Source organism: Scomber scombrus, chromosome 7 (assembly GCF_963691925.1).
Source record: "Scomber scombrus chromosome 7, fScoSco1.1, whole genome shotgun sequence".
Lineage (NCBI taxonomy): Eukaryota > Metazoa > Chordata > Actinopteri > Scombriformes > Scombridae > Scomber > Scomber scombrus.
The window spans coordinates 9,648,803-9,667,388 of record NC_084976.1 but is presented as its reverse complement, the minus strand read 5'-3'; the positions used below and the strand labels follow the sequence as shown (position 1 = coordinate 9,667,388).

The window sequence follows — 18,586 nt, the reverse complement described above, 5'->3', positions numbered from 1 at the left end:
ACATTTCAATCCACACTCACAGAAACGCATACTATGAAACAAAGTCTTTTGCTTTTATGACTTTGTAACATACCCTCTATAAAGCTACTATGTAATAAAATATACAGTATGTAACACATCTATTAGTTTGATCTCAATGAATACAAGACTAAGAAATTAAGATGTGTTTATTGTCTGGGATTTCAGCTCTGGTCCATGAACTAGAAGTTCATAGACCAGAGCTTTTAAGGGATTTGTGTCTCTAGGTTGCACAAAGTTAGACCTCTGATTTACACTAGCATTCTGCGGTTTCATGCTAGACTGGAATCATATACTCAGCTTGTTTGAGCTTGTCCGTGAGAAACAGATACCTATCTGTAGTTTTATATGTGAAGGGTGATGAGAGCAGTGAGACAACCATGCAGTATGTGGGGGCTGGTGAAAGCAGATAAAAGAACTGCTGATTTGATAAGATTGGCAAGTTATCCATAAAGTGTAGTCCAGGCTTTGCTATCCTTTAATCACAATATCTAACCAACAGTTTAACATCTACAAAATGTTGATTCTTTACCCGCCATTTGGAGGTTTATAATTACCTTTTACTTCTGTTTTTCTCACTGTCTTCTTTTGGTATCCATCCATGCAGATCGTTCCGGTTTAATTTGCTCAGGTTTTAAGATTAACATTTTTCAGATGTCTATCTCCACTTCAACATTGATAATAAATATGTACAATGCTACTAAAACAATGTTGTACGAGTTGAGTAAAGAAGACCCTCAGTGAAGGCTAAAATGTACAAGATTAAACCAACTTAGAATTGAATAGATGTATAAAAGATTAAAAGTTTGATAAAAAATAAACAAATCATTACAAGCCAATAATAAATTAGTGTGTTCCCTCATTTACTCAAATAGGTAAATACATGTATATCATGAACACAAAATAGTAATACTATGGCTATTATATCATATAACTCTATCATTATATGAAATTATTGGGTACAAAAAAAAAGAAGTAATTAATACAAACAAATTCACTGGGTGACTGCAAGAGTCAGACAATCAGATTATGCTAGCTAGCAAATGATACGTCATTGTAGTTTTAATCATGTTTAGTGGCTGATGACTAGATATATGTGGTACTGGCACATTAATGTGTCAAAAGCAGTTGCGAGGAATCCAAATGATTGATGTTGTTATGTTTCCGACTTGGCTATAGCTACTTCTGCTACGTACTCCTGCTTCAACTCTCTGTCTGCCTTTCCTCTAGTGTTGGTCAGTCCAGGCTCCACGGCAGCGAGAAGCTCTCACCCTCCAGCTCTTTGCGAATGACTGATGTGCATCGGGCCAGTTGCTCCGAGCTGAAATGGTTCTTCCAGTCTCCAGCAACACCTGACACACACACACACACACATACAAACACATTGCATCAAATCAATGAATCAACTGTGCAGTAGAAATCTAAGAACCAAGTCAGGCATTTGTAAGAGTCTGAAAATCCACCATCAAGTCTAATTAAATGGGCACAAGCCAAAATAAATATTGTAACCAAAACTCAATTAATCAACATATTTTGTCTGCTTTGCCACATTAGTATAATTGGATAAGAGTGACTTAAGTGCTTATTCAAGCAATAGATTGTTGCTATGACGGAGATGCATGACGGACACATGCAGCCTCACCTTTCCTGAGGAACGGAGACTTGTCAGAGTCCATGTATATCTTAGGGACCAGGCTGAAGTTGGACATGTTGTTGGACTTCATGGTCTTGAAAGAGCAGTACTCTGCTATCTTCTGAATGGCTTCTTCACTCAGATTACGATCCAGGAAATCTGAAATACGTCTTAGAGCTGCAGGAAGGTCCTGGAAGAGGGGGGAAGGGCAGGAGTCATGGACTATAATGTACGTGAAGCTTTTCTCTTATGGTACACAATCTCACAATTGGGGCATTAACCTGTAAGAATGTTGAGTAGTCAATTACCTGAACCATTTCTTCATATGTGATGTACATTATTCTGTCTCCCAGATCTGTGTGTCTCCAACCTTTCACATGATCAGTCCATTTTCCAAACATCACTGCATTGGATTATAAATGCAAGTTACATAACTTTGTCATTCACATGTTGAACTGTCAGAAGGTCCTGATTTTCAACATTCAAAATGTTAAGTTATATAACAAAATGCTAAAGCCCATTTTCATCTACAGCAGAAATGCATGTACTTCTCAGGGTAAACTGTGTATGTGACCTCTGACCTCTGCCCTCCAGGAATTTTTCCATGAACTCATCAAAGGTTCCAGGGTCTTCAAGGAAAACTGCCATCTGATGGAAGAAGTACGAAGACACCATGATGTCCTTCGGGTTCCTCATAACATAGATCACCTAAAAGGCAGAGAGGAGAGAGACAAACTTCAACATTAGGGGTAACATCATTTTATCTGCCAGTAACTCAATATCTGAAGGCTACTTTATGTAAAGCCTAATATCACACAAAGCCTCTACCTTGGCTTTAGAAGTGTGGAAGGAGGGGGGCATTAGGTGGTAGGGAAAATGTGTGACCATTGCCCGTGGAGATTCCAATTGATCCACAACTACTGACAGTCTTTTCTCCTCCAACCAAGGCACCCTGTCCCAGTTAGGAATGCTTTGGATCGGTTTCAGATCCCCTCCATTCAGCACCAGTGGGAGGATCTCCTGCATCCAGATTGTACCTGCAGAAAAGAACAGAAGAGCAAATAATACCACAGGGCTGCTGGAAGCACTAACTTAAATAAATCTTTGTTATATTATTCAGGCGTTGGACACATAGACTGCTGTTTGCATGCATCCAGGACTCTTTGTTGCTTGTCATCCATCCACCCCCCATACCATTAGTCTTATAACAGCAACTTTAAAAGACTTATGGTATTATTACAGGGGAAATACAATGTAATAGAAGAAAGTGTTTTTAATAATATTGCAAACTTTGTTGTTGTAAATTTGAACCATTCTCTAAGATGATCATGTCGTCATGTGAATTCTGTTGGTTTTTTTCAACAGGGATAACATAACAACTTTTAGGACACTCTGACAGCACCAGAAGTTATTTTACTGGGATACAAGAATGTTAAAGTCTTCAGCAACAGATATGAATGGGAAATAAATGAAAAGAGGCTCACACATTGAATGTTGTTGTTGCCCTAATGAAGTTATGTCCCTTGGAAAGAGCTTGGGGTCTGCAGTGTTCTCCAACTTCAGTTTTTATTAAAGATATTTTTAGGTACCAAATACACTTGTCTGTGGACATGTTTGCCTGCTAGCCGATACTTCACTCCTACCTCTATACCTGGTCAGGAAACTTCGCCTTCCTATACAGTACGGTCTTTTCCAATGAGCTCCTCCAAAGAAGGTTTTAACTGGCACAGCTAAACATCGCTACGTTTGAATGATAAACACATTCGTCATTCAAAAGAACAAAATGTTCACCAGCAACGACAGACCTGGGATGACCCACCCACCTTTGTTACACACCTTTGTTTTTCCCCCCACAGGTATAGGTTGCTTTGGGCCATACTTTGTAAAGAAAAACCAAATGGGAGATTTGGCTACATTTGTCTTAAATCCAGCAGACAACAGAAGTACATCTATTTGACCATAAGAATTCAGGCTCCTTTGGATCATTTAGATAAAGGGCATGACTGGCTGACACAAGCAGTCAACGAACATGAAGATTTGCTGCATTTGTTTCTAATGACTCTTAATTAAATATTTATTGATCTCAGATAGTTGGCTGAACAAAACAAACAATCTAAAAAAGTCACCTTGTACTATGGGCTGTGGTCACGGGCATTTTTCACTATTTTCTGACATTTTGTTGACCAACAATTAGTGGAAAAATAATCAGCAGATTAACAGATGATAAAAATAAATAAATAAGTGTTGGTGTACATTAAATGATGGTGAATAAGACTTGAAATTGCCTTTAAACAGAGACAGAACTGTGCATTATATGAAAACTCACCAAGCCCAGCCAGTGTTCATGAGACCGGACTATTTTTTATATTGTGGCATTTAGTGGTATTTAGAGGTCAGACCTATATGCATTGTTGTAATTGTGTTTGGTGGGTTCTCTACATCTGCTACATAGTGTTGCTCTGAAACCCTGCTGCATCTGAGGTCGAGGAAGCTTCCTGCAGCCTTCTCGTTCCTCTAATGAAACCACAGTCAAACCAGCCACCACGTTATTTCTGTCTGCATGTACATTTCTGTTATTAGCCTTTTCTATTTAGAGGAACTGAATAATCGGTTTGCTGTCACTTCCTTTCGAGGTATCATATTCAGCATATTATGAAACAGGAAATCATCTGTTTCCAATCACTAATTCCACTTCTGACACATACTTGAGGACTTCAGGTAGCTACTCAAACAATTAATTTGTTTATTAATGAATTAATTAGGACATCTTGTTTTGGTGTACAACAGATTTAGAGCGCCTCCATAGTTAAATTCCACAGTGAGTCGTCGAGGAAATGTTTGAGCAGCTACCTGCACTTCTTTCAAATGTGTCTGAAGTGGAATTAGTGATGTGAGGAAACAGACAGTTTGCTTTTACTACATTTCTGAGAAGAAAGATTTCATAAATATCTCGATGCATTGCTAACTTTTCGAAAAATAACAAACTCTTCCAGTATATATGAAGCAACTACTGTACCAGTGAGATATGATACGATTCACCCCCTTTCTGATACAGTGTGATTTGACATGAATTAAGTCAACACAGTGCAATTCAACGCAATGCAAAAGAGTGATTCTATATGTAATTCAGTATCTACAGAGAGAGTTTGATTTTATTTCTTAAGCACGGCAAATCATAAATTAACACAAAAAAGGCATTTTACTTATTTCTCAAGTACTGCAACTCAGTCAGCATCTCATTCATGCTTTTTGACCTCTAAAATACACTTTCACAAACTTTTTCTTCTTTTGTAGTTCTTTATAGTTTAGTGTTCTAAGCCTCCAGTTTATATGCATGTGCTCCTGTCAAAATAGTTTGCATCCATAAATGTAAAAATGAGCTCATAAGTTTATGACCCACTTAGACTGAAGCCTTACACAGTATGCAGGAAAGGGTCTGCACCCTCTCTGCACACTGTCAGGGTCTCTGTATACATCGATGGTGCAAACACTTCAACACAGGCCAACACAGTAGCTAAAACTTTATCTTTCGACTTTTATAAAGTTTGTATCACCTCTTTCATAAAAACACTGACCTGCCTTCGGGTACGTGACAGCCACGACGTCATCGTCTTTAAACGTGAAGTCCTCAGCAAACTTCAAGCTCTCTAAGGAGTGAGTCTCCTTCGGAACCCTCAGTCCATGATACAGTAAATACATGTCTTCAGACGACATTATGCTGCGAGGTTTTGATTACCCCATAGCACCGTGTTCAAGGGTTCAAATACTGGGGTGGCGCTGCTGCTACTGCTGCGTTCAGGTCGTGTGGGAAATATGAAAATTACATGAGCGAAGGACGCGTTGGACGAGGGGAGAGGGGGTGTTTTGTTTTGGCTTTAGGGGAGGGATATAACTACGACTTTTAATGCTTGCGGTTTGTTTTTATTTTACTTTTTTTCTTTCTTTTCAAAATACGTATTTTAACGCTGTATGGTGACGTTTCTGAGGAAATACACCATCCAAACCTGTCTATACAGATTGTGTTGGAATGTGAAGCCTATCAGCATTTTGCGCCTCCACAGTTGCTGGGAGGGAAAATGCTGCTTTCAGCTCTGTGATTGGTGGTCCAGCTATGATTTTATACAGCCGTGTAAAATTGACCAATCATAAACATATTTCCCCCCTAAAATGGGTGGGCTTTGTTGTCGCTACCATTACCACGCTGGTTCACCTGTAGGCGGAGTCTGCACTATCTGACAGGTATAGTAGTCTCAGATTGGACAGATCTGCAGACAGATTTCAGCTGCGTTTACGGTCACCACGACCACATGGAAAAGACTAACACAAACAAATAAAAGGATATTGATGAGACATAGAATTGATGAATAATTATTTTTTGTCAGCGAGGAAAGCTACCATATCTTTTGGCCTGTAATCCGACATAGTCGTTGTCAGCTGACAGTGTCAGTTGACAGATAATGCGTTTATCTTTATTTATGGCAGGGTTATGCGTGTGTGTGTCCCTCCTGTAACTCAGGCTCAACAATGTTTGCTCTGGGAGGGTCAAGATACAAAGACAAAGTCACACCACAGCCACCTTGTATAACTAACAGTATCCAACATCTACCTCATGTAACATATGCAACAAGTGCAACTGTGTGTGTGTGTGTGTGTGTGTGTGTGTGTGTGTGTGTGTGTGTGTGTGTGTGTGTGTGTGTGTGTGTGTGTGTGTGTGTGTGTGTGTGTGTGTAAATAGCTCTTAAAGTATTTTAGTTTTTATTGTTTTTATGTATGATATTTATTTTGACTTTTTATTGCACAACGGGAAGAGATCCCGAACCAATCTCGTTGTTATACCTGTTGTACAATGACAATAAAGGATATTCTATTCTATTCTAGCCACCCCTGTGATAAATAACTAAGAGATACATTTCGTGCGCCCCAACATTTGAGCTGATCAAATAATCTCACATTTAAATTCATATTGTTCTTTGTTGTTCTGGTTTTCTCAACAATAGGCTATTCTTTAAGCTACTAACCTACAACTTCTTCAAGGAGCCTAGCTGTCATTTTTACCAAACAACACGATTTTAAAAGTGGCAAGTTTTCCGAAGGTGACATGAACGCATCATATTACTCATTACTTCCTCAATGAGTGCTATAGTGATCTGATGAACACACAGTGTGAACTAAACTTGTACACCCCTCTCTGTTGCATTAGAGAAACATTACACTCGTTAATCAGAGAGCTAAAACAAGCAAAAACCCATGAACTAAGTTCACCCTTGTCCGTCCTTCTCTGTCCATTTTCAACAACATCATGATGCATTCAAGGACTCCTGGGGCCTGTTTCAGAAAGCAGGTTTAATAAGAACTCTGAGTTTGACAGCTCAGAGTTAGTCAACCTAGGGTTAAGATTTCAACTCAGAGTTTGTTAAACTTGCTTCATGAAACAGGCCCCTGGCTCCCCATGTAACCACAGGCTGCCGTACCTATTATCACTCAGGTAGTTGCCACAGGACACATACACTCATGAGAGGGACATAGATACACTCCTGACACACATATTATAAATAAGGTAAGTTGCTTAGAACATACCACAAAACACAAGTTGTATAAGGTTGAATGTGATGTTAAGTGTGTTTTGTGTAATTCCTTCCCAGATTTATGTGTGTATTGCTTCTATTGACATATGTTTTCTTATTTATTTTTTTGACCTTTATTTATTCAGGGAAAATTCACTAAGAGCAATGCTCTCTTTTCCAGGAACATCCTGATCACATTCACACCTGGAAGCTGCCCAGTACAACCACAGTCTGATTTGCCAGTTACTGAGCAGGTGGAGTTAAAGGCCTTGCTCAAGGGCACTTCAGTGGTGGTAATGAGGGACAAGTGCTGCTTCTTCACTTTTCTCCACCCAGATCCGGCCTGCCAGTTCCACCTTCCAGTCACAATCTTGCTTGTCTAACCTTTAGGCCACCACTTCCACAATGTATGGTATGGTATGTCCTAGGGCTGAGCAATATGGACACATGACCGGATCTACCATAAGGGCAATCTGGGCAACGGGCCCCTTGAGTAGAAAGGGGCCCTCAATGGTGGGATGTGTGCTCTTTTTTAGCACTCTTTTATCGTTGGGCTCCACAGCAAACCAAAACCAGGCTTGACCCTCTCTCTTGATGTTGATAATTATGGTCACTCTCAGAAATCTAATATGTCTAAAACAAAATATGGGGTTACAAGGTTTCTACCTGACAGCAGCATTATCCAATTGGAATAAAATAAAAATTGTAGCATGAGCTTCAGCAGTGCCCAGGATCAATCCAGCCTTTTATGGACAAAATCAAATATCACCTTATTTTTTACCAAATACCTCGATATTGATATTGCGACAATATTGTTAGGAAAGCTTTCACAAAATGAAATTTGTGATAAACAATCATCAGTAATGTGGATATAAAGAATAAGTGGTTAAAAGGTAAATAATAGAACAACTAGAACAGTCTGGTAAGTTTAGAAAATTACATCACTATACTTTAATGCAGGACAACACTTACACAATGCTATATCAGGATATTACGATATCCGATGTCTAAGATGATAACTAGTCTCATATCACAATATTGCTGTAATATTGATATATTGCACTTAAATGTCTATGTAAACTTGAATTAGAATATAATAAAGTAAAACTTTTTGTGTTTTGTGTGTTTACATCAATAGAATGAGTACAGCTTTTTTAATTTTGACCATGTGATGTAGAGGCCCCTTAAAAGCTGCTAACATGCATATTCCACTGAGAAGTTGTGGTGAACTGGGCCTTTTTTAATTCTTCTTCTTATTTTATAAATAAACAAAGGGAACAGAAAAAAATATAAAGCCTAAATTCTAAGCATGATAACATCTTTCATTTACAAAAACCCACAGACTTTCTTAGTGCATCTTGGTGAATTTACATTGTTTGAGTTAAGAATACAATATGCTAACAAACAGGTGGAAACTGTCGCTACAATGAGTTCCCATGGAAGTTTGTAAAACATGCTACATCCACCAGATACTTTGAGCACCAGTTCAAAAGAGAGAAGCTATAAAAAAGAATCCACTATACCTGATTTGGGGTAAGTCACAGCAAATACATCGGTGTCCTTCACAGAGAACTTCTGGGCATACTCCAAGCTCTCCAAACTGTGGGCCTGAGGTGGCAGGAGAAGGCCGTGGTACAGAATGTATTTAGGGGAGGACATGATGACTGTGCCTGGCTCCGGGACTAAAGCTCTGCAGGGAGATTGGTAGCCTGCTGGTCTGGTAGCCTACACGTTGCTCCTACCTCTCTCTGTGAGGTAGTCAGAGAGTTTCTCCCGTTACATACAGTCCCTGGGCTCCTCTCTATTTGCCACTCTCCCAGGCAGGGCTGAGCCACTTTTCTTCCCTATATAGTTTTCTGAATGGCAACTCTGTACTGCAAATCATCAGCTGGTAACTAATCGAGGGCTGGAACCTCTGGGGAATGTGAATACAAGGTTTGATAGGTTTTTTGGCATAAATCAATGTTTGATTAGGCAAGTCTGCCTTCTTTTTATATGGGAATGAATTGCTTTGAGCAAGGAGAGAGAGATGAACATTTCATTGCCACAGACAAAAGTAGAGAATGGATATGTACTTGTGAGCATAGATGCAAGGCTCTTTAAAATAGCGTTGTTTGTTCATGTTAGTTTGATTTGAATTTGGAGGATTGATTGGACATTCATATTGATGATGTTTTTAATACATTTGCTTCCCATATCTAGTTTTATGAATATCACTGAATGTTTTAATCTCACTCAACATGTCACAGGTCCTACACACCATCACTTTTCCAATTACTTCAGCTGATGAGTGTGCTTTATCTCCTTTGTTGGTAAGATAAATGACATACAAGCAACACCTCGCCCTTCCCAGCTAACAATCATGGGGAATTTTTTTTCCAGTTACTCTACAAGTGCTCACAAATCAGGTTAGTACTATGAAAGCCTCCTCTAGTCCCCTTGATGTCGTACCCAATTCTTTGTTAAAGAATGTTATTGATTTTGGATTTAAAACTGTCTGTTCTACTCAACTGCCTCAATTCTCATTTCTGCCTCTGATGATGTTGTCACGAAGGTAATTGAAACTCTTGGCTCTTAATCTCCCTCTGTTAAACCTACCATCTGTAATCTGTGTGTTTGCCTCAGGTTTTGAATCTTATTTTCACAGAGAAATTGATTTCATGTTATGCATCCATGGAATGGATATGATGGTGGTCCTAATATCCAGCGAGTCAAACTCACCCTGTCTACGCTATTAATGTTGTAAAGTATGAATTGACCTACGAGGGCCAAAGTTGGTACCACCCTGATCCTAGAGTCACACTTCTCTAATTCTCACTGGTATTCACGAGGTCAGGCAAATATCAATGTGTCACTGCATCCTTCATTCTTACACACACAAGCAGCAATAGTGCATGAACAGAGAATGCAGTGTGTGTGTGTGTGTGTGTGTGTGTGTGTGTGTGTGTGTGTGTGTGTGTGTGTGTGTGTGTGTGTGTGTGTGTGTGTGTGTGTGTGTGTGTGCGTGCGTGTGTATTAGGTAACAGGAAAGACCATTGTGGCATTTCAATAATGAGAGCTTTGTAGGCCTCCAGAGGCCCCAGCTGAGAGAGGGAGAAAGAGAAAGGCAGAAAATGCACACAGTGTCTAAACTAGCAGAAAATTGGTGAAAAACACGAGGTGTAATAAAAGCGGAAGTGTGTTGTATGAAGATATATAAATGAATAGTATTTGAATAGCAAACACTCTACAAATCTGGACTATAGTCTAATATGTTGGAATTCAATAGTTTTTATTCACCACGCATGACTCGGATTTTAATCAGATTCTCTGTTTCAATTACACATTTTTCAGCATTCCATTCTGTCTAAATTCAGTCTTCCTAATCTAATAATTGTAAGCACTCCCTCCTGTAGACACTGTGGAATGAGGAGCCAAAGCCAGGACATGACTCCTGTGGCCCGTTCGATTTTTCAGATCTGTGACATATTTTTGCAGAAATTATATAGTTTGCTTTACTGAGATTGGTCTTGATGTTTTAACCGAGAAGTAAAGTAAAATGTCATCTGCTGCAGTGGTTGGAGATCCTAGTGGAGGAGTTAAGCAAATGACCCAGAGATAGATTATATAATGGAAACAGAACAGGTCCAAGGGTCTTGTCCAACAACCCTTGTAACAGATCTGAAGTTAAATGAGAGATCAAACTTACAGGGCATCAGGTTTTGTAACTCCTGCAGGAGCGTAGTCAGTTCAGTGTTGAGGACAAAAGGTCAGATCCCATGCAGAAGGGGTGCAGACCATCATATTTAAAAAGTCCCATGCAGAAGGGGTGCAGACCATCATATTTAAACAGTTCTCACAAGTTCAGAAAGAAGGTAAAGTTGTCAATAAATATTATAATGTAAGTAAATTCTTCAGAATGTAAGAATAAGACAATAAACAGTTTGGGTTAGAATTTAAGTTACACCCTTTTGTCTGTTTTGATCCTCTTCTTTTGACTGGATTAGCACTTTTGTCAGAGACTAATGGTGTTTTCAAAACCAAATTCTCTCAATTACATTATCCTCTTTGTCTCCCTTATCTTCAAGACGCCTCTGACTTGTTTTTCCTCCCTCTCTCATGAGACCAGTCGAATTTATGCATGTTCAGGTTGTTCTTCTCCTCCCTCAGCCTCTCTGCTCAGGAGTTCAGTTTCTCTAGTGTAACAGTAGGAGTGTGGGAGCAGAGTGAAAGCTTTCAGTCAACCATCAATGGTGGAATTACAGTAAGCTGCTGCAGTGAACCACACCTTGTGGACATTACTGTGTATGTGATGGACAAATATAAAGTTACACATAATAAATACACACAGCGAGCAGAGCCATATGGTATGTACTGTGGTTTGATATAAGGCACAAGATACAGATAAAAAAATAGCATTTGATTTATAGTAAATAGTTTTATTTCCTGAAACTTTTTTTTTTCATTGCAATATCCACTAATTTAGAGGTCATGGATGCCGTATCCTGCCCTGTTTTATTGCACTTTTTAACCTTCAATGTTGTTGTCTGATGATTAATGCCTTTTTATTCTGCCAAGTGTATACACGAGGCTTGAATTGCAAATACCATGAATCATTATTGGCCAGTGTCCATCCACCACACCACTGGTCTAAACTGGAATATGTCAGGGACTATTAGATCGATTGAGGTTTGAGAGGAATAAACCTAATGACTTGGATAAATCCCTCATAGTTCATTCAGTACATTTTGTTTTGTTTTTTAGTGAAATGTCGCAATAACTATTTAATGGAGAGGAGAGGAGAGGAGAGGAGAGGAGAGGAGAGGAGAGGAGAGGAGAGGAGAGGAGAGGAGAGGAGAGGAGAGGAGAGGAGAGAATGAAAACTATTGAATTTGGTGGTCCTGATTTTTCATCTAGCACCATCAACAGGTCTGTTTCCACATCTAGTGGAATTTACATAAAAGGTTGAACAGGCCCCCATGGTTCAATAGTGACATGGATCCTAATCGCTTTTATGATCCACTGACTTTTCATCTAGATGTCACCATAAGGTTGACATTTGTAGTTTCAAGTGAAATTTCTCAATAATTATAGTAGACATGATTGCCATGGACATTTTTGCATTCACATCCCCTCAGGATGAATTGAATTGTCTAACATTTTGGTTAAATACCAGCATAATGAATCCCATCCCATCAGCCTCAGGTGTACTTTAGTGGTAATTTGCAAAGTTAAACAATTTCAACAAACAAAATAACTGATGTTAGCATGTAGCTCAAAGAACTGCACTGAGAGCTGGTATCATGGCTGCAGACTCAGTCTTGACAATTGAGTTTACCTATAACTGCAGAAATAATTCTCTTCAGATAACATAAATGTTGAGATGACAAAATCTTGACTAATTGAAAAATATGAAACATAATTAGACACTAGACATCTGTAGCCCTCCAAAAGCAAGCGCTCCTCCACCTTACCAGACATGAAATACCTGTAATTGAGCTGTTCATCCTATTGGTTTATTTGATCTATTCTATAAACAAGGTACGTGATCTGACCACAAGTTTTTACTAAAAACTTGTGGTCAGATCACATGACCCAGGTGAGTGAGGAGTCTCTGAATCGAGAATATTAAGTTCACAAACGTGCAAATACATCATGCATGCTCCGACGATCTGCCCAACAATTAAAATAATGAATTTAGTTTTTTTTTTAATGGGGAATATCATTCACAACACCCAAAAAAACTCTACACAATATTATTAATCAAGACTCTGTCGGATAAGACAAAAGACATTTTTATTAATGTCAAAATCACAGATGTTTTTAAGTCAACATAATGTGGTCAGAGTAGCCCTCAAGTTAATTCATACTGCAGGTCTAATTCAGTCTTCTGAGTTCAACTTTAAATCTTTAATACAATTTCAACAAAATCAGAAACAAAAAAGTGTTTACTTGCATATAAATAAATTGATACGCTTTATGGCCACACAATGAACTACCAAAAACCATCCATTTGTCATTAATCCACTCAGTACATTTCACTATCTCACTAAGTATTTATGCCAACTCATTAGACAACATATAGAAAAGGAATATGTTAGTTTTAAAGACATTTGTGGTTGTTAAAGTACAAAATTCACTTTTTCACAAAACCAACACAGTTAAAGTAAGCCAATCGTATTACAGAAACCTCTTGATGTCACCACTCACCCTGCAGTTTTCACCGATGGACTGAAACACAGCTATACCCTGAGAGAGCAGGTTTTCTACCATGAGTCCATACAGACAGATTTAAAAAAAAAAAAAACTGGAAGAACTGGTTAGCATACCAGTTGGTGGCTGTTTTATACACTAGACCAGTCCAGATACCCAACATCCTCAAGTATTTTTCAGTAGTCTTTGGTGTTGCATGGTGATACGAGGACTGACAAAGGGTTTGAGATCAGCTTGTGATGTTTGAGAACCTCAGTCCAATCTGGACTTAACAGACTGTCGAAGGCTTATTCCATGGTGTTGGGTTTTACTTGGTTGCTGTGGACAAGAGTGAGAAGAGAAACAGCGAGCAGAGAGAGATGGCACCAGTCAGCACAGCTTTCACCAACAACACTGTCCAGCTGCCCAGCAGGAAGACGTGGACAAACAACCTGAAGACACAAACAAAAATATGGTTACAGTTTTCATCCAAGGACAAAAACAAAATCAGATGAATTGACATTTATTCAAGAGTATCCAGATTTGTCGTCGACATTATATCCCAAATACATAGAACATTTAAGAGGTTACTGGTAAACCACAAGTTAATGCACATGGCTTTCAATGTGGTATTTGTTCCGCAACTCAGGCCGCCAATACCAACAACACAATGAACTACAGAATGGAAACTTAATAAGAAAGGATCTGCTGGTCACCTTATTTTTTTTAAACAAATCAACAACATCAAAATCTAAATAAATGTAGATAAAAGGAGGAGCTTGTTTAAGAGATTTTTAATTATATCAAGTTATGCAAGTTGTATGTGGTTATTTTTTAATGTATTTCTCTAACTTGTACCTCTGATGTATGTGATGCAATCCCATTAAATGCTTGTAAATTAAGTTCTGTGTAAATAAAATATATACCTATTACTGTTGCTAATGTGTTGCTGTGACATAGTGCCATCTTGTGGTTTTCAAAGTAAAGTGCAGCCAGGTGGTCAAACCTTGACTGAACTGAATTTTCCCTTGAACAAATAGTTTGCCTTTTTGGAAATAAACTATTTTACTTTCTTGTTGAAAGTCAGGCGAGAGTATTTTAGTCTGTTTTGTGTATTGCGCAGTATGTAGTGTGTCCGCAGGTGAACTGGGTGTGTACTTACTCCATTAAGAAGCCCTTGTAGACACAGAGAGCCAGCAGTACAGTAACAGGTAGCCTGAAGCTCTTAGGAAGGTCATATCGTGTAAACATCCACACCACTGCTGCCATGGCGATATAATGGATCTACACACACAAACACAGAAATGAATGTCCTGGATGCACCTGGAAGCTGCTTGACATCCTATTCATCACATTCTTCAAATACAGTGAACCCTCGCTATAACGTGGTTCACTTTTCACGGTCTCGCTGCTTCACGGATTTGCATCATGCATTGTGTTCTGCATTCTGATTGGCTAAACAGTCTCTCCGCGTCTTCCCTACCTGTGTGTCAATAACGTTATGGTTTAATATGTACACCTACGTAAAACCGCTTGCCAAATTGAAGTTTGCTAATTCTCTTGCAATTTCAAGTTTCTCTAAAACCCATAATGTCGACAAAACGTTCTGCACCGACAAAGGCACTTGCGGTCGGGCCCAAAAGGCACAGAGCGGAGTCAGGATGCAGCGGCTCAGTCAGAAGAGCAGTGAAATACTGTACTGTACACGTGAGTCACTATTTGTCCTACTGTACTTTGTATTTTTTTTCATAATCATTTTTCATTTTCTCCCGTTCCAATCCGTCACGGTGGGGCGGTGCTGATCCCCGCAATATTAACCCTTCAGTTCGTATTGATGATTAAAATTATTATTTATTTATTTATAACTATATTATTTTACAGTACAGTACAGTAGTTATTTGTAAAAAAACAAAAAAAACAACAAACGTTTATACAGTACTTTTATTTGTTAAACAAATGCTTGGGCCTGTAAAAAGGTTTTGTTCCTTGCTTTCAATGTTTTAGGGAGTATTTCATTGTATAATAACTGTAAAAAAATAAAGGTTTCTACTTCACGGATTTCGCCTATCGCGGGTTCTTTTTTGGAACGTAACCCCCGCGATAAACGAGGGTTCACTGTATATTATAAATGCATTATAATTTTGTTATCCTGTGATTTGTGCTCTATTCTGTACACACATCTACTGCACAGCTGTCCATCTTGAGAGAGGGATCACTCCTCTGTTGCTCTTCTCAAGGTTTTTTTTTTTTTTTTATCCCTGTTGAAGTTGTTTTGTTTAGGGATTTTCCTTATTAAATCAAGGGTCTAAGGACAGAGGTTTTTGTGATGCTGTACAGATTATAAAGCCCTCTGAGGCAAATTAGTGATTTCTAATATTGAGCTATACATATAAAATTGACTTGATTACAGAAGAACAAAACATTTTAATTTAATCTTTTCTGTAGAGTACTGCTATCTCTGAAGTGAGAGTAGTGAGGAAAAGGAGACGGTCACAGAAGACAAAAGATTAAGGTCAATGACAGAAGACAGGATATACAGGAGGAGAAAACAGCGACTCACCAAACTGATGTTGGAGTCAAAGCTCATCTGGATGTACTTCCAGTCGAACTCGATCCCTCTGGCTCCAACCCACAGAGGAAGACACCTGAAGAACCACAACAGGACACAAAAAGTGAGATTCCGCATTGAAATGTGTACAATCATTTGATGAAGTGAAGCTGATGTTTCTTCTATAATGTTAAGTTAAATCTATAAAAGAGATGAATGACCGCTTACCTGGACATCACAAGTTCTGCTGTTGCCCAGCCCATAGCGGCCACCATGATCTTGTACTCTCCTTTGCCGGCATTACGAGACATTACAAGATGGAGGCCCAGAAGGTCTGCCAGGTCCACTGTGGCCTTCATGAATTCCTGGAAGACAAACATACACACATCAGTCTCTTAAATAACCTAGTACTATACACACTTTATTTTTTTTTGCAATTCCAGTAGTAAGTAAATCCAACACTGATGCAACTCACCCCTATAAAGTCATAAACTCCAGCTCCTCCTTCCCATGTCGGGAAAAATGTAGCGAGGAACAGCATCTGAAACACAAAATGATAAGAAAACCCGATTTACACACTCCAAAACACAAGGAAGATAATGACATGATAGTTTGTGATTATATGTAATCTCCACCACTCATTTATTTTTCATTTCATATTTGATTCCAGGCACTTTAGCGTCAAAATGATGACGGATCATTGAATTGGCTGAAAGCTCACTCACCTTACAGAGCTGGACAAATAAGTAGGTTGCTCCAGCCTGGACACATCTCCAGAAAGCATTGTACTCTGAACTAAAGATTGAACACACAGAGTTAAAATATGGGACTGTAATATTTGTATAAGCATGCACAGAAGGCAGGTTATGATAGGTTACTATGAAAAAAGTCAGTCCAGGCAGAAATTGGAAATTTTGGATGCAATGTTTTAAGATATGACAGCAATTGTGCATTGTGTTGCTATGAGGAAGTACTACCAAATTCACAAGCACACTACACAATTGTAAGAGGATTAGACAAACCCCCTCCCAAACCCCTGACATTACTAAGCAGATTATTAAAAGGGACTTCAGCCTCTTGCCACAGAATAGTAGTATATAAAAACCATGTAATGATAATTACATGACTGGACTGACGGACATCGCACAGCATATACAGTCATGCATCATTCACCGCCCATGTTCAAGATGTTCTGATTTAAAACACTTACAGCCCGCTGCACTTGTATGTTATAAAGTAAGGGAAATACGCCAGAGCAAAGCAGTTCCCAAAGTGAAACAGCGTCATGGTGTCTGCTCACTATATTCAGCTCCCTGTAGTGAAGGAGAGAGAAGAACACAAAACAGAAGGGTTGATAACATGGACAACACTTACTTAGGGATACATTATATTATTACAGGGGCCAACTACTCCTCAAATAACAAGAGAAGCTGTTCTAAAAATGTCACAAATAGTGAAAGATGATTAACAATTCATTTCTCACGATTTATAATGGTTTAAAAAGGATAAAAGCAGCAAATCGTCGTATTTGAGCAGATAAATTAGCATGTAGTTTCATGCTGTAGATACACACAAGCTGAACGTTAACACGACTCTCATCACCAAGATCATATTTATAATGTCTGATTTTTAATTCAGAGCTATACATGTATGTAATGTTAAGTAAACTAAATAGTATGTACATTAACCACATTGAACTGTTAGCATTACAACACGACGCTGCGTCTAGCTAGCTTAGCAGGTTTCGAAGGTAGTTTCTCTGTCGAGGTTAAACACGAAGCTGTCTTAGTTTCATTTATCGTTTATATCATACAGCATAACATGTAAACCAGAGCCTTTTCACTGTTTGAACTTACTGTGAATGAGAAACTTAAAGAGGCTGAATGTCGTGTGTCGTTGAATGACAGACGGAAGTTAGCTTGGTGCACGCCAAAATACCTCCGACAACGTCACTGAAAAAAGGTTCCGCATAATGTTCTTCTTGGTGTAGTCTATGGTCAAAATATGATATTAATAGACTGAATTTAAGGTAATATAATACTTCACTGCTGTGTGTCTGTTTGTGTATATGAATTATAAGCGTTATATCTCAGAATCATGTCATGACAATGTAACATAGACAACAACGTATAAAGGCTAACTAATAAATAAAAAAGAGGATGAATGTTTATTTTAATGGATAAGCTTCACATTTCTTGTCCACAATTTGATTTTCATAGCAGTTGGTGCTTATACAAAGGTCTCAATAATACTTGCAATTGATAGTACCCTACCAGTAATAAGCAGTGTAAAAATATACAATATATAGCTAATGTAGATCAAAATTAATAACTGACTGAAACGTGAAAATAGTGGAAATCATTGAAATGAAAGTGCAATTTCTATCATCAACTTAATGGAGTTAGACATTGACTTAACAATGACCAAAGTTCACTGTGTGTGTATATTCATAAACCCATACTTTCAGAGCAAAATCAGTGCTATAAGTGTTATTTGATTTTATCCAAATAATTAATGAATAAAGATACTTTATTAGTTTTTTTCAGAAATCAGGAATAGGTCACTAGTATATATAGAGGACATAACAATGTATAAGATTGTATTTCACCTATTTTTTGGTAAGGGTAAAGTTAATTACTTCCAGGTGGTTGA

General features: G+C 38.4%; 2 protein-coding genes across 2 annotated transcripts; both read right to left on the bottom strand.

The window, feature by feature from the left end:
• Positions 1-485: 485 nt before the first annotated feature.
• sult2st3 (sulfotransferase family 2, cytosolic sulfotransferase 3) lies at positions 486-5,428 on the bottom strand. Its single transcript, XM_062422924.1, has 6 exons — positions 5,227-5,428; positions 2,480-2,688; positions 2,233-2,359; positions 1,960-2,054; positions 1,661-1,841; positions 486-1,370 (listed from the first exon to the last, which is right to left on the bottom strand). The coding sequence occupies exons 1-6, from the start codon at positions 5,363-5,365 to the stop codon at positions 1,255-1,257; spliced, it is 867 nt and encodes a 288-aa protein (XP_062278908.1). The 5' UTR covers positions 5,366-5,428; the 3' UTR covers positions 486-1,254.
• Positions 5,429-12,973: 7,545 nt separating this feature from the next.
• On the bottom strand, positions 12,974-17,870 carry tmem147 (transmembrane protein 147). Its single transcript, XM_062422922.1, has 8 exons — positions 17,791-17,870; positions 17,145-17,247; positions 16,660-16,729; positions 16,410-16,475; positions 16,163-16,299; positions 15,947-16,031; positions 14,549-14,670; positions 12,974-13,838 (listed from the first exon to the last, which is right to left on the bottom strand). The coding sequence occupies exons 2-8, from the start codon at positions 17,219-17,221 to the stop codon at positions 13,715-13,717; spliced, it is 681 nt and encodes a 226-aa protein (XP_062278906.1). The 5' UTR covers positions 17,222-17,247; positions 17,791-17,870; the 3' UTR covers positions 12,974-13,714.
• Positions 17,871-18,586: the final 716 nt, after the last annotated feature.